Raw genomic sequence first — 13,505 nt, 5'->3', positions numbered from 1 at the left:
GTCATATTATTTCCGCGCAATTATATCTGCCGGGGATTCACGCAATTCTTCAAAATCGAATGGATTTTATTAGTGACACCGCACGGTGCGGAATATGCATGCTGGCAGATGTAATTGCGACACAGCTTTCACTAAAAAAGAACCTCCTCATTTCCTGTAAATAATAAACGTTCATTTAACGATCTAACTCACAGTGAAAGTGTCCGTCATATTCAGCCCTCATAGGCACGCAAGTGGATAGAAAATAATAGAAACCGAAGACACGACGAAGCAAAAGGGGTGGGAAAAACACCCTTCGGTTTGAAAAAAAAAAAGGTAAGATGTGGATTAAATGATCCCTCTGGGAGTCGACTCGTGGTAACGTACGTCGAGTACTTTCACGAGGGCGAATTCGAACGAACGATAGAAAAACCTCGGGGGAAATAGTTTCTTCGTTACGGTCCTTGGCAAAATGGCCGAGTACGTTTACATGTGGCATGACTTTTCCCTGAAAATCAGTTTGGCTGCGGCTCTGGCGAAGGTGTGACTATGTTCGAGTTTTCGTTGAAAATTTTTGCTATTTCCATTCTGATCGGCTATACATCGGCCCTGAGTAGATCCTCGTTAAGGGATCTGAAGGTGAGTCGAATAAATTAAAATTCAATACCGAACGGATTCGGCTTCACACGAATACGAAATGCCTATACATATTGCTCTACGAAGATAAGGGGGGGGCTTTGAATTTGACGTATCAAATGATAAAAAAATAATTCAGTCCGCCGCGAATGGAATGGAGTAAAAATGAAGAAAAAAAATGCCATTGTTTACTGCCAATTTTATCAATTAATGATTACGATAACTTTCGTGAGTTCTGTTTGGACGGAACGACGAGTTGCACCGACTTAACGTGTGTTCGTGTGAAGCGTACAGCGGGTTGTCCACGCTCCGGCGTTTCTCGGAAATTTAAAGGGACGTCGGCTCGGGGGATTTAAATTTTTCACCGGGACCTTTAAAAAAGGGAATCGCCATTTATTTCGCAGACACGCCACACGCCCAAGCATTACAATGACGATAAACTGCTCAGGATCGCCGACATGTCGGACGTCGACCATATCAACGAAATACTCGATAACATTTGCATAAAGAGGGTAGTTTCTACTCCGGGACATCAAAGGGTCAAAAACGTACGTGAACATTTATTTATATCCCTCGCATTGTAATCCTTTGTGGATTTTTCGTCCAGCGATCGATTCGCTGAAAAATGAAAGTACATCTCATCCCCGACGACCTTGATTCGATACATCGATGCAAAATGAAAGTAATAAATATGCTACTTGGATTTTTCTTCCCCTTTTTATTTCAGTATATAAAAAATTCTATGACGAGCCTAGGCTGGTCGATAGAGACTGATCAATTTTTCGACGATACTCCAAACTTTGGAAAATTAAAATTTGAAAATATAATAGCGAGATTGAATCCAAACGCTACCAGATTTTTGTCCCTCGCTTGTCATTTCGATTCAAAATACACGAGAGAAGGAGATTTCGTTGGTGCCACCGACAGCGCTGTACCATGTGCGCAGATGATTAATTTGGCCAAAGTTATGCGAAATCATTTGAACTCTATAAAAACGGTGAGTTTTTTTTTCATCCAATTTTCTATCTCTCCACTTGTAATATTTCGATCAATTTCCATAATTTCCTTTCCAGCAAGATGTCAGTCTGATGTTCATATTTTTCGACGGGGAAGAGGCCTTCAAATCTTGGGGTCCCACGGACTCCCTATACGGGGCTAGACATTTGGCAAAAAAATGGGAAAACCAATTATTTCCACCCGGGAATAAAGAAGGACTCACGGAACTTGACAGAATGGTAGAGAGAAGGACTGATGAAATTTTATCTGGATGTTTTTTTCCAATCTCCTTGATTTTTTTATTCAACGATTTTCAGGACGTTTTGGTCCTTTTGGACCTGATAGGCGCACCAGATCCTACGTTTTATAATTATTTCAAAGAAACGGAGAAATGGTACGCGATGTTGGTTAACGCGGAAAATAAATTGGCCAGCATGAGAAAATTGGACGGATATTCCTACGGGCAGCCTGAACATATCTATTTTCAACCGTATTCGATTCAAGCTAATATCGAAGACGACCACATTCCATTTTTAACAAGAGGTGAGCCTTTTTGATCTTTCTCTCGATGATCGATCCAATTTATTTTCGTTTATTCGATTGTATCGTCGTTTTTTCAGATGTATCCGTACTGCATTTAATCCCATCGCCTTTTCCGTCGTTTTGGCATCAGTCCGGCGATAATCGAAACAACATAGACATGGCTGCGACTGAAAATATAAACAAAATAATGCGAATATTCGTTGCGTCCTATCTCGGCATAGATTTTTAGAAATGAATTTTAATTAGTTCGCATCAATACTCAATCAACTAGTTCAACTGCTCAATATGATCAAATCGATGAATTTTTTTTATCGCGTATAAACGTGCGCCAAATCCAACGAGCCTGATGATGATCGTAATCGGCTGCGCTGTGCATAATTATCTTCTCCCATCATATCGGCGTTTTTTGTTATAAAATGTATTTTAATTAGGAAAATAAGGCTCAATACGATACAAAAAAAAGAAAAAAAAAACAAAAAAACAAAAAGAACAGAAAAGTAAAACAGGGATTCTAAAACATATCGAATTCGTGAAATAATATTATAATAACCGTATGTATTTGTCAATTTTTCAATCTAAAATTAACGTACGATTAGTTGAGCTGCAGTTGACCCGATAAATTTAATTAGGCAAAATTGTCACAATTAAGAACTAACCAACTGAGTGCCAATGTCACTCGGATCCTATAATATTTAACTAATGAAATTTTGTACAGCAAAAAATTGAATTATTTAAATTATCTATATTATTGTTAAAATAAATTATAACGATGTGTTGAATATACATGTGAAATATTTTGGAGAAAATCATTCGATTTCTATGTCCATCTTTGACTCGAAATTCAAAGACGGATCATTTTTTTCATCCCTTAAACAACCGGGACAAGAGGACCCCACGTAGCGTGGCGCCATCTCCGCCGTATATAACGTGATTTATTTTTTTTTAACTATTTTTTTTTCACCCGCGAAACAGGCAACCCGCAGAAATACGGATCCGCGGAGTTACCTGACGCTTCATTTGTGTCGCTTAAAACGAAGAAACTCCGACTTTAAAATGCCGTTTCCGAGGACCGGAGACTGCCGATGATCGCAATGAAGCTGATTTTTTTTCCCCTTCGATCGAAAGCGGAGTCTATAATCTAGGAAAATATTACGAGGAAGTGCGTCAGAGCGTCTGCGGTTACCCCCTACCCATAATGGTGCAATTGCACGTAAATTATTTTTTCGATTCCCGATCAACGGAAGTACTTTTCCGAACGAAAACTTTCCAAAAGTTGATTTCGCAGCCGGTTTTCGTTCCTAGGACAACTCCGCGATCCTCAAAAAGACAAAAAAACCGATACGAAAACCCGTTCAAATAATGGTCGTGCGGAGACTAAGGAAAACCGGTTTTTCTCCATTAGCAGCCGGTCGCTCGTTCGGTTTTGCCGTCGAGTCCGATGTCCATGTTGCACGTACCGTACCCCGTGGTAAAATAGCTTTTCACCGTGCGCATCGGGGTAAAATCTGCGATTTTTCCGAATCCAAAGAGAAGTAAAAAGTAGAAAGATGTTAACGGTGAAATTTTTCGATTCCGCGCGAACGCCGCGGAATCGCCAAGCGTAGAAACTCGAATCTCCTCAACGCACCGCGGTGTTGGTTTACAATTGTGACATTATACGTAAGAGGAGTGAGAGAGTGAGACGTACGAGCAACATTTCTAGTTAAAAAGAGACGTCGGAATCCCTCCCGCCAGTGGTGAGGGAAAAATGGTTCGAGAAGGGGAATTCAGCCAGTACTGCGCGTCGCACCTTTTCAGTGTTTGGCCACCGTTTGGCCTGTACCAGCTATATAATACGGTTCTTCGAGTGAACAGGTGGTTTCGGTTTTTTTTTTTCTCACCCCAACCGTCCGAGAAACGAATAATTATTTTTTTTTTTTGTCCATATTTTTTTTTTTTTCTCTTCTCCGTACGGACAGTTTTCACCCGTGCTGTGATACACGCTGCCCCGCAGTAAACGGTAACGTGACAGTGGTTCGAAAAAAAATCGCCGATCGAGAGGTAAAAATCCAAGGAGAAAAGGAATATACGAAAAAAGAAGGGAGAAATTTCGAAGAGGAAAAAAAGAAAAAAAACTACTAAAACAACCAAAAACGGAATAACATGATGACGGAAACGTCGGTGACTGTGATCCCTGACAACAACGCGGGCCCGAGGCAAACACCCGTAGTAAAAACGGACCCTGGACAGCAAAGACCTGCGGTCGGGGGTCTTTCGCTGAACGTGCCCTACTTCGGAACGATCCCTGGGATTCTTAAGCTCGTTCAATTGGTGAGCATTTTATCCCCCTTTTCTTGCCGTCCACCAGGAACCGGAAAAGTGAGGAGACGAAAATTCGATCGGAACCGGGATCGAGAGGAGAGAAAGAAAGACAAAAAAAAATAATCCGTTCGATTTCAGCCTCTCAAATCTTCCTTGTGTACGACGAAGCGGCGTAGCTCTCGGCAGCGCGTCCTCGCCCGTATTTATTTTTGGGCCGAGTTTCTTCCCGGTGTACCTACCGAATCTAAACGGTCCAAAGCCTCTCTATCATCGTTAGATCGTAGGCGCTCGCGACGCCTTCTCAAATTGCCGGAAGGTACGAGTTTTTCCGATCGATTCGATCGCCGAGCTACCGGTAATTATAAAGCGAAGATCGTTAACGATCGTGCGTGCCGTTGCGTAACGGTTCTGCACCGCGCGACGTTGTTCTCTATTGCCGATTCTCGTTGGAACGATCGCTGAAAGCGATCTCTTCGCGAGGAATTATTTCGAAAAGGGGTGGAAAAATCGACGTCAAATTTTCCGTCGCCACATTTCGTTCTCTTCGCGGCAGTAATTTTGGCACGCAACGTATTTCCTTCCATCTCGGCGTCGTCGAGCGAGGAAACTTCGCTACGATGTTTCGAGGGCAAAATATATACATACATATACAAACGACCATTTTCCTCCGAGGTTTACGCGCGTACCCGGAGTACCGTTCTTTTACCGTCCTCCACGGTGGATGCCTCCTCTCTGGATATATCCAGTGTCTTGATTTCCGTCGTTTTATTTTCCCTGTCGAAGAACGTGGCCGTATTTGTTTTTTCTATTCCCTTCCTTCGATATTCTCTGAGAAAACTGTTGTTTCGATTCTCGCTTGGAATTCTCGCTACACGCTGAAATCCTATGAATTTTTCAACGGAGTTTCACCGTACGGTTTTATCGCTCGATACTGACCGATGACCGTGAACTCCGTGATATTTGTAAATTACTTTTACGCTAGAAATCTGCGGTATATACACGTCCGCTTAGTATCATCGATCGTCGAAAGCTCCTCGCCTCAGACGTGTAACGTGCAAGGGGCAAAAAAAATTTACACGACAACAAAAAAAAAAAGAAAAAAACAGCAAACGGTATACCGACGTGCGTATGGAGGTCAACTTGCGAAAAAAAAAAAAAAAAAACTACTCGCTGCCCCAAGGATGAATCCAGGTGAATCCTTGCGGTTTTTTTTTTTTTTTCTTTTTTAGTTTGTTATTTTCGTTTCGTCTCCGCAGGTGTCGAGAAAAAAAAAAATAAAAAAAATAGAAAAAGAGAAAAAATCCGACGAAAAAAAAGGCTTCGAAAAAGAAACCAGTTGGCTGGAGATTGTGTCTAGCTCTGCGTAAATCCTCTTCGAAAAACGGTCGATTGACACGGTAACAGTTGCATCGCCATGGGCCATGCCATAGCGGCGTGTTGCTCTTTGGTGTACAGGTAGTATTATAAATACGGGTCGTGTATAACTTCGAGTAGGTAGGTAGGTAGGTAGGTAGGTAGGTAGGTAACGGTAAAATGTAAAATCGTCGTGATTCGTACTTTGTGCAACAGCGAGATGCGAAATTGTCCGTTTTAAATCTCGAGAGGTATTCCACGATTCTCGATATTTTCATCCGGTTAAACAGCGCACCTGTTTCTTCGTATTCGATCATATTTTATTCTTTCGTTCATGGATTCTAACGCGTCCGATGCGCGGAAGAATATTTTCATAGTTTTCAGTTCGCAAAGTAGTCCAGACGTCGAACCGCATACCGTCGACAATACGGGACGTGTCGTAATTGATTTTTAATTCAAGCCGGCTCGCAGAGCTCATAATCTATTCACGATACAACGTGTTCAAATATGAAATGCAGTTAGCCGACACTGGCTAACTGCGAACGCCATGGGTCTACCGATCGGTTCTCCTTTTCCGATCGTCGATCACCACCCCCCCGAAAAATTGGGGGGAGGAAGAATAGAAAAAAAAAATATGAAACGCGGAGAAAAGTGCCCCCAGATTTTCTTTCCGCCTCTTATTTTCCCCTTCGTTTTTACCGGGATGTAAATAATTCCCGAGGCGTGGAGGTGCAGCGCGCCTTCGTGTGCCTCCATACATGTCCATCTCGGCGGTCAACCGTCGGACTGACCATATAAATACGTACGCGTCCGAGCTTTCGTCGAACGTTCCTCGAGTATTTCAACTCGGTGCACAAACGGTATTATATACATATACATATTCGTATTACACGCGTACGCCTGCCTACCTTCGCGAGTCCGATGGAAATAACGTGTGGATGTGTATATGGGGGTCGTTTGATTAAAAATTCAACTTTTCCTCTCTCTCTCTCTCTTTTTCTTTCTCTCTCTCGCATCGCACACGAAAATTAAGGAGTTTGGGCGTCGACGATTATAACGCGCGCTTACCCGTTGCCCGATGATGATATTATACCCACGTAACTTTTGCCCACATTGGTTATCGCCGAGAGTTTGGATCGGGCGATTATATTATAAATAATATTTTCACGCGGTCCTCCGTCTTATTGTAACATGTGCAACGCAAGAGAATTGAAATAGGAAAGATTCGGATAAAAAACGATGAACAATTGAAATAATGAATTTGTAAAAAAAATATTTATCGACCATTCAACGCGACGCAACGTCTGTATTTCCTTCGGAAAAGTATAGAGAGGCTGTGCAGAAGTTGGATTAAAATAGCCATTGAATCACATTGATTCTTTTTTTTCTATCCTATACTTACGAGATACGAAGGTCGAGACGCGACGTCGGGACTTTTTTTTTTTTTTTTTTTTTTTATAACGGAGCGTTAATAAATACGTGTGACGTGTCTAACGTAGGGGAAAAAAAAAAGATCCAACGGAATCGAAACTCGTTTATAGATAATTGCAGTATGATTTCAAGTTTTTATTCGTCGGTACGAATTTTTATTATATTTCATTCTGAAAAGAAAAAGGTGAAAACGTACGCTAGTACGTACGTACACCAGAATCAAAGGTGGCACAAAATGACGTTTGAAATTTCCGTTCACATTCTGATACGTAACGCAGAAATATAAGTTAGATTAAATTAGCGCAGTTGACACAGTTGATAGAGCTGTAGGAATTATGATTGAGTAATATCCGCGTTTTGCGTTTACACGATGGGATACGAAAATTACCAACTGTGTCATTTTTTGCCGTTTCCAATTACCGGTGACATACGGTAACTCTATACGCCCTGCGCAGCTGGAGCTGGAGCGAAAAATTGACCTTGGAAATCAATCGCTTCGACTCCCGGAGGATGGGCGTCGGCTTATGCATAATTTACATCGGTCTCGGTTACACCGCAACCGTCACTTTTCAGGGCACAATTGCACGCGATAATTTTCCGAACCACGTCTCGTCTCCGGCTCCCGAAAACTCCGCAAGACTCGACGGGTTCTGAAAAATTCACCTCGCTTCGAATTCGCGTCTCCCGGTATACAATAAAGTCGAGCGTTGGCGGTGGCGGTGGTGGTCAGCTGCGACAATTTTATCGGTCTAAATTGCTCCGAATTTAAAACACCCACGCGATCGATGTGGAGCGACCTACCGATTTAATCGGACTCGATATGCCCGCCGTGTAATCTGTGGGAAAAAATTAATCGCCTCGTTGAGATTTCCGCGCGATAGATTGTACTTCGCCGTCCAAAAATTTGACTCCGACTTTTTTCTTCTCTTTTCATTTTTCGATATCGATATTCGAATGTGTATATATTTGGATTCTCCAAGAGCCATCGGATCTATGGGTTTCACGGTTTACGCCGAACGTCTCGGTATTTCTATTAACATCGATTCCTGCACCAGACCGTCGGCGGCCGGGTAACGCCGACGATCCCTTTTGCCTTGAAATTCCATCAACTTACACAACCCGGTAAGAATGAAAGCCCCCATTCGCCGTTGGCTTCATTTTTCTCATCCCATGTAACCAGCGATCTATACTCTGCTACTCGTACGTTGTGTACACCTATAAAAGTTGCGCAACTATTTCCTCTCCGGAAAAGCTCAAGACTCGTTCGTTCGAAAAAATAAAAATGAAGAAGGAAAAAAAACAACAAGTGGGGAATAAAAATAAAAATAAATTCTCATACATTATACATCAGCGTATGGCGCGCATACATTAAAAATATCCGCGCGGTCGTTGACCCTTGTTAGAATTTTATTATTTGATAGAAAAAAAAACAAAAACGAACCGAGAAAAGGAAAATAACAAATCGGTGGAAAAAGAAGTTTTGGAACATTCGACTTTCGAAGCGTTCGCCTGTGCTCTCGAGGCCCAACAAAAGGTCCATTGAAAAATATTATGTATATAATCGTGCGACGTAACCCCGGAATTATTACGTAAGTGCATATGAAAACGTCATGTGCGATGACGTGTGTGCACGTATAATAATTCATGCACGTGTACCACCGTAATTGTGTCACGTGCGAATTTGTGCGACAGAAAATAAAATAAAAAAACGAACGAACGCCGGGTACGTGCAAATAAAAATAAATAAACGAACGTGAATAAATTTTTTTTGGAAGTACAAACGAGCCGCCCGGTTTTCGAGAATAATTTCATTTACGCAAACGTTATAAAGCGCACACGGTGTCCAAATAATAGTTTTCTGCGTGTGGATATACCTATTTACTCACACATACCTATTCGATAACGAAGCCGTTCACGAATGCAAGGACAGGGCGTGCCGCATTTTTACCCGGTGTACGACGACGAGTAGGCCCTATTTTTTCATCCTATGAATTTCCCTCTTTCCAACGCGTGCGATATAATACAACGGAGACGAGAGTGAGATTCGGAGGAGATAAAATTCATTGATCATCATTGATTGATCGAAGATCGAACGTCTCTGGCCCTCATTGCTGCTGCAATTTTTTTTTTTTCTTCGCTTATTCCGATTAACAAAGATGGAGATTCGTTATTATACTATTTTATGTTGATCTTGAGTCGTTGCGACTAATTTTAGAAGAAGTGGGAATCGGGTGGTGATCGAAAAACCAAAAATTGAGAATCAGAAGGAACGAAAATTACAATTGGAGATTATTCTTCCATCTCGACGTTTCGTTACACGGTACATAATGCATACCTAAGTTGGTTTTTCGTATTCAAAGAATCACGTTACCGTCTTATCTGCGGTCCGCTTATACTGGATGACGATATTTTTTCCATTTTCTTTTTTTTTTTTTTTTCTTTTCAAAACGAGTTCACAGATATAAAATAATGAATGATTCAGAAACGGAATTGTTCGCATCTCGTGGCGCACATGAACGATGATGATGAAAAAAAAATACAAAAAAGGTGAAGAGACGTACGGAATTCGCGTCGAATAAATTCTTCACCATTTACATCAATTACCAATTGAACGATCCAGCAGCCAGAAGACCTTCCTTCTTCGCGTTCAACTTGTACATAAACGATCAGAGATATCGAATCGTCGATCCCGGCGTGTACCACGTCTCTCTGTATTCAAATGATATACCGATAGAGATGACCGTGCGTTTTATCCGTTATGTTACATTACATTATCGGTAAATTCTGACATAATTTATCTCGCGTTAGAAAAAAATCCTCACCGCTCTTTGACCCGGTAACCCGTATAACGTTATAGTTTTCGCAATTGTTGAACCGTTCCGTTCCGTTTATTTTTTTTTTTTCTTTCTTTTTGTTCGGAAAAATGAATGAGGCTACGTGAACTAATAATAATCGTACGCACATATATGTAAAGTACTCGGATATTCTACGCTCCGTTACGTATGATAAATATTTTTCACGTTTTTTTTTTTTTCTCTCCACTCACATATTCATCAATTGGGGTGGGAGTGTCAAACGGGGAACGGTTCTATACTAACGTCATTAATTTCACGTGCTCGTATGCGCATCAAATTCGTGATAATTAATAGCTCGCTAACAGCTGTGTATATATACTATCCGTTCTATTTTGATATTGTTCTCTTTTTTTGTTTCGTTGTCATTATTTTTTATCCTCCTCTTTCAATTAGCGAGACACCAATTTATTCGCACCGTGCGCCCGTTGCGTAATGAAAAAAAAACTAGAGAAATCGATCCGTTTTATTAAAATTCTAGTAAAAATCGTCGTTATCGTTTCCTTCTCTTCGTTTCGTTGTCTCTCAGATCCGAGAATATCGATAATTTTTTTTCATCGTTTTCCATCGCGTCTCGGACAAATTTTTCAACGGGGTTATCTCTCGAAGCGTTCGTACAACACGCACGGATGAGGTCATCCGCGAGTCGAAGAAACGAACAGAAAAAAAGAGACAAAAAAAAAGTTTTCCATCGTTACCAACTAGGGACGATATCGCGTGGGCGGCCATTCGGACGATAGTCATTGATTTTTCGGTCTTAATTAGCAGCTGAAAATCTAACGAGTTTGATTTCGTTTCTTTTCTTTTTTTTTCTTTTCGTCATTCGGTCGATTCAGTCGATATCAATTTTTCTTCCTTCATTTTTTTTTTACGCAACGGAGAATGACGCGTATTGACTACACAGTAGGGAAATGGAAAGGCCTGCCCGCACGTTGAGAAAATTATGCGACTATTATCTGAAACGTTGCGTCGAGGGAACTACAAAACCGCTGAAACGCGCCTCCTCTGTACCGCCATCTTCGCGTAAGATGTGTATTTTTAGAGATGATTCATCACGCGTTGTTTCATTACCGTAAGCATTTATTCCGCGCATAGGTATGCGGCTGTACACGTCCTCCTCGTGCGTGCGTGTGCGTGTGCATTGTTTTTATGTCACTTGAAAAAAAGTGGGTGTCCCGTGTCAGCGGGATGAGATTATATTATCATGACGTCGGCGCGTTCGTTCGTTCGTTCGCTCGTAAGCGAACGACGAGCGTTGAAATTGTAACGTTATATATTATTTTTTATCAGTAACGTTTTTTCGAACGACGGTCAGTTTTCGCGATTTCGTTCGCGATGAGATTCGTCATTTCGGTCACGTTTATCGCGAGGCTAGTCGTGTCAAACGGCGTACGACGATACGCGTTATATTTAGCTCATCGGTTCGATTTGAGTTCACTACGACGCGACTTCGGTACGCGACTCGGAAAAGGTCAGAATCGATTTACAGGCGGAATATTCTTGGGGGGAAAAATCGGACGCTCGTTGAACGCGATACGGTGGCTCGTTACTTGTTTTAAAAAATGACGAATCTCGGGAGACGCGAGGATACGGATGAGGCGTAAATTTGGATTCTTCTCCTTCTCACGATTTTTACGATCAATAAACCAGAATAATCGCTGAAAATTTGGAACGCGTGTCCGCAGAATTCAGAAACCCCGGGCTACGGAGGGTCCGACGTTCATATACACTGCGCGTAAAAATTAGCGGGTCACCCCGTTTCTACTCCTAAAAATGCCCGATTTCAAATCCTCATAACTCAGCAAATAATGTGCGTAAAACGTCGCAAAAAATGTTGTTTTGAAGCTCAAAGCTTAACCTTTCGAATGCCTTTTGTCGAATTGAATTATTTTTTTTTTTCAAAGAGTAATCCTTTTTCGAATCATCTCATGTCAAAATCGCGAAGTGAACTTCCGACTTTACAACGATGCACCGAGTGTCACAGCGTGGGAATGCAATTTTCACGATGATAATCTTCAAGCCTGAAAAGTCTTCTTCAAAATGCGATTTTGTGAGTTGATCTACGATTTTTTTTGGCCGAGTTATGTGACCTTGAAGCAATTGTTGTCCCTAAATTTTCGAACGAATGCTCCAAGCGACCCAGTCGACGTATTGAAGTTTTTCAAAAACGATTTTGAAGGTCAAACCTTCATCTTTTCCGAAGTTTACTGCTTTTTTTTTTCCCGATCATTTTCGAAGCTTGGATACCTTCCGAATGAACCCCTCCAAAACACGGTGCGGAAATTCAAATTTCGACCTTCAGTAGGTCGCAGAAAAATGGCGGGATAGGTGGCACGTGATACCATCTTCGAGTTTGAAGTGTCCCTTTCAAAATGCGTTTTTGTAAGTTAATTTACGATTTTTTTTGACAGAGTTATTCAACTTCGAACACGGATGGAAGATTGAAACGTTACCTCCGGCATCGGCATTACCCAAGGTGTACCACGTGGAGGTTGCTCGGTAGGATTTACACCTCGTGTGTAAGTGTGCATGTGTTTAGCGTGTACCAGAGATCAGGACCCCATGGTTCGTCAATTCCACGGTATTTTTTGACTCCAAACCCTCTCTGGTACGTGTGTGAGTGTCAGAGTGCGGTATTTCTCGCCAAATTTCGATTAAAGCTTGACCAAGCTCGGCGAATTTTTTTTTTGGAAAACGACATCACTCTCCTCGACCATCCAGCTATGAGTCCGGATTTAAATCCCATCGAGCAGGTCTGGGACATGGTTGGACGGCGACTAAGAGAACGCCAGGAACAACCTCGAAACCTCGCCGAGCTTGGTCAAGCTTTAATCGAAATTTGGCGAGAAATACCGCACTCTGACACTCACACACGTACCAGAGAGGGTTTGGAGTCAAAAAATACCGTGGAATTGACGAACCATGGGGTCCTGATCTCTGGTACACGCTAAACACATGCACACTTACACACGAGGTGTAAATCCTACCGAGCAACCTCCACGTGGTACACCTTGGGTAATGCCGATGCCGGAGGTAACGTTTCAATCTTCCATCCGTGTTCGAAGTTGAATAACTCTGTCAAAAAAAATCGTAAATTAACTTACAAAAACGCATTTTGAAAGGGACACTTCAAACTCGAAGATGGTATCACGTGCCACCTATCCCGCCATTTTTCTGCGACCTACTGAAGGTCGAAATTTGAATTTCCGCACCGTGTTTTGGAGGGGTTCATTCGGAAGGTATCCAAGCTTCGAAAATGATCGGGAAAAAAAAAAGCAGTAAACTTCGGAAAAGATGAAGGTTTGACCTTCAAAATCGTTTTTGAAAAACTTCAATACGTCGACTGGGTCGCTTGGAGCATTCGTTCGAAAATTTAGGGACAACAATTGCTTCAAGGTCACATAACTCGGCCAA

The 13,505-nt window shown here is 41.8% G+C and overlaps 1 protein-coding gene across 1 annotated transcript; it reads left to right on the top strand.

The window, feature by feature from the left end:
* Nucleotides 1-188: 188 nt before the first annotated feature.
* LOC105693763 (glutaminyl-peptide cyclotransferase) lies at nt 189-4,250 on the top strand. Its single transcript, XM_012413891.3, has 6 exons — nt 189-618; nt 1,020-1,163; nt 1,343-1,612; nt 1,689-1,850; nt 1,929-2,154; nt 2,232-4,250. The coding sequence occupies exons 1-6, from the start codon at nt 529-531 to the stop codon at nt 2,381-2,383; spliced, it is 1,044 nt and encodes a 347-aa protein (XP_012269314.2). The 5' UTR covers nt 189-528; the 3' UTR covers nt 2,384-4,250.
* Nucleotides 4,251-13,505: the final 9,255 nt, after the last annotated feature.

Source organism: Athalia rosae, chromosome 4 (genome assembly GCF_917208135.1).
Source record: "Athalia rosae chromosome 4, iyAthRosa1.1, whole genome shotgun sequence".
Lineage (NCBI taxonomy): Eukaryota > Metazoa > Arthropoda > Insecta > Hymenoptera > Athaliidae > Athalia > Athalia rosae.
Note: the sequence above shows the minus strand (reverse complement) of the source record. Positions and strands in the feature narration are given on the sequence as shown.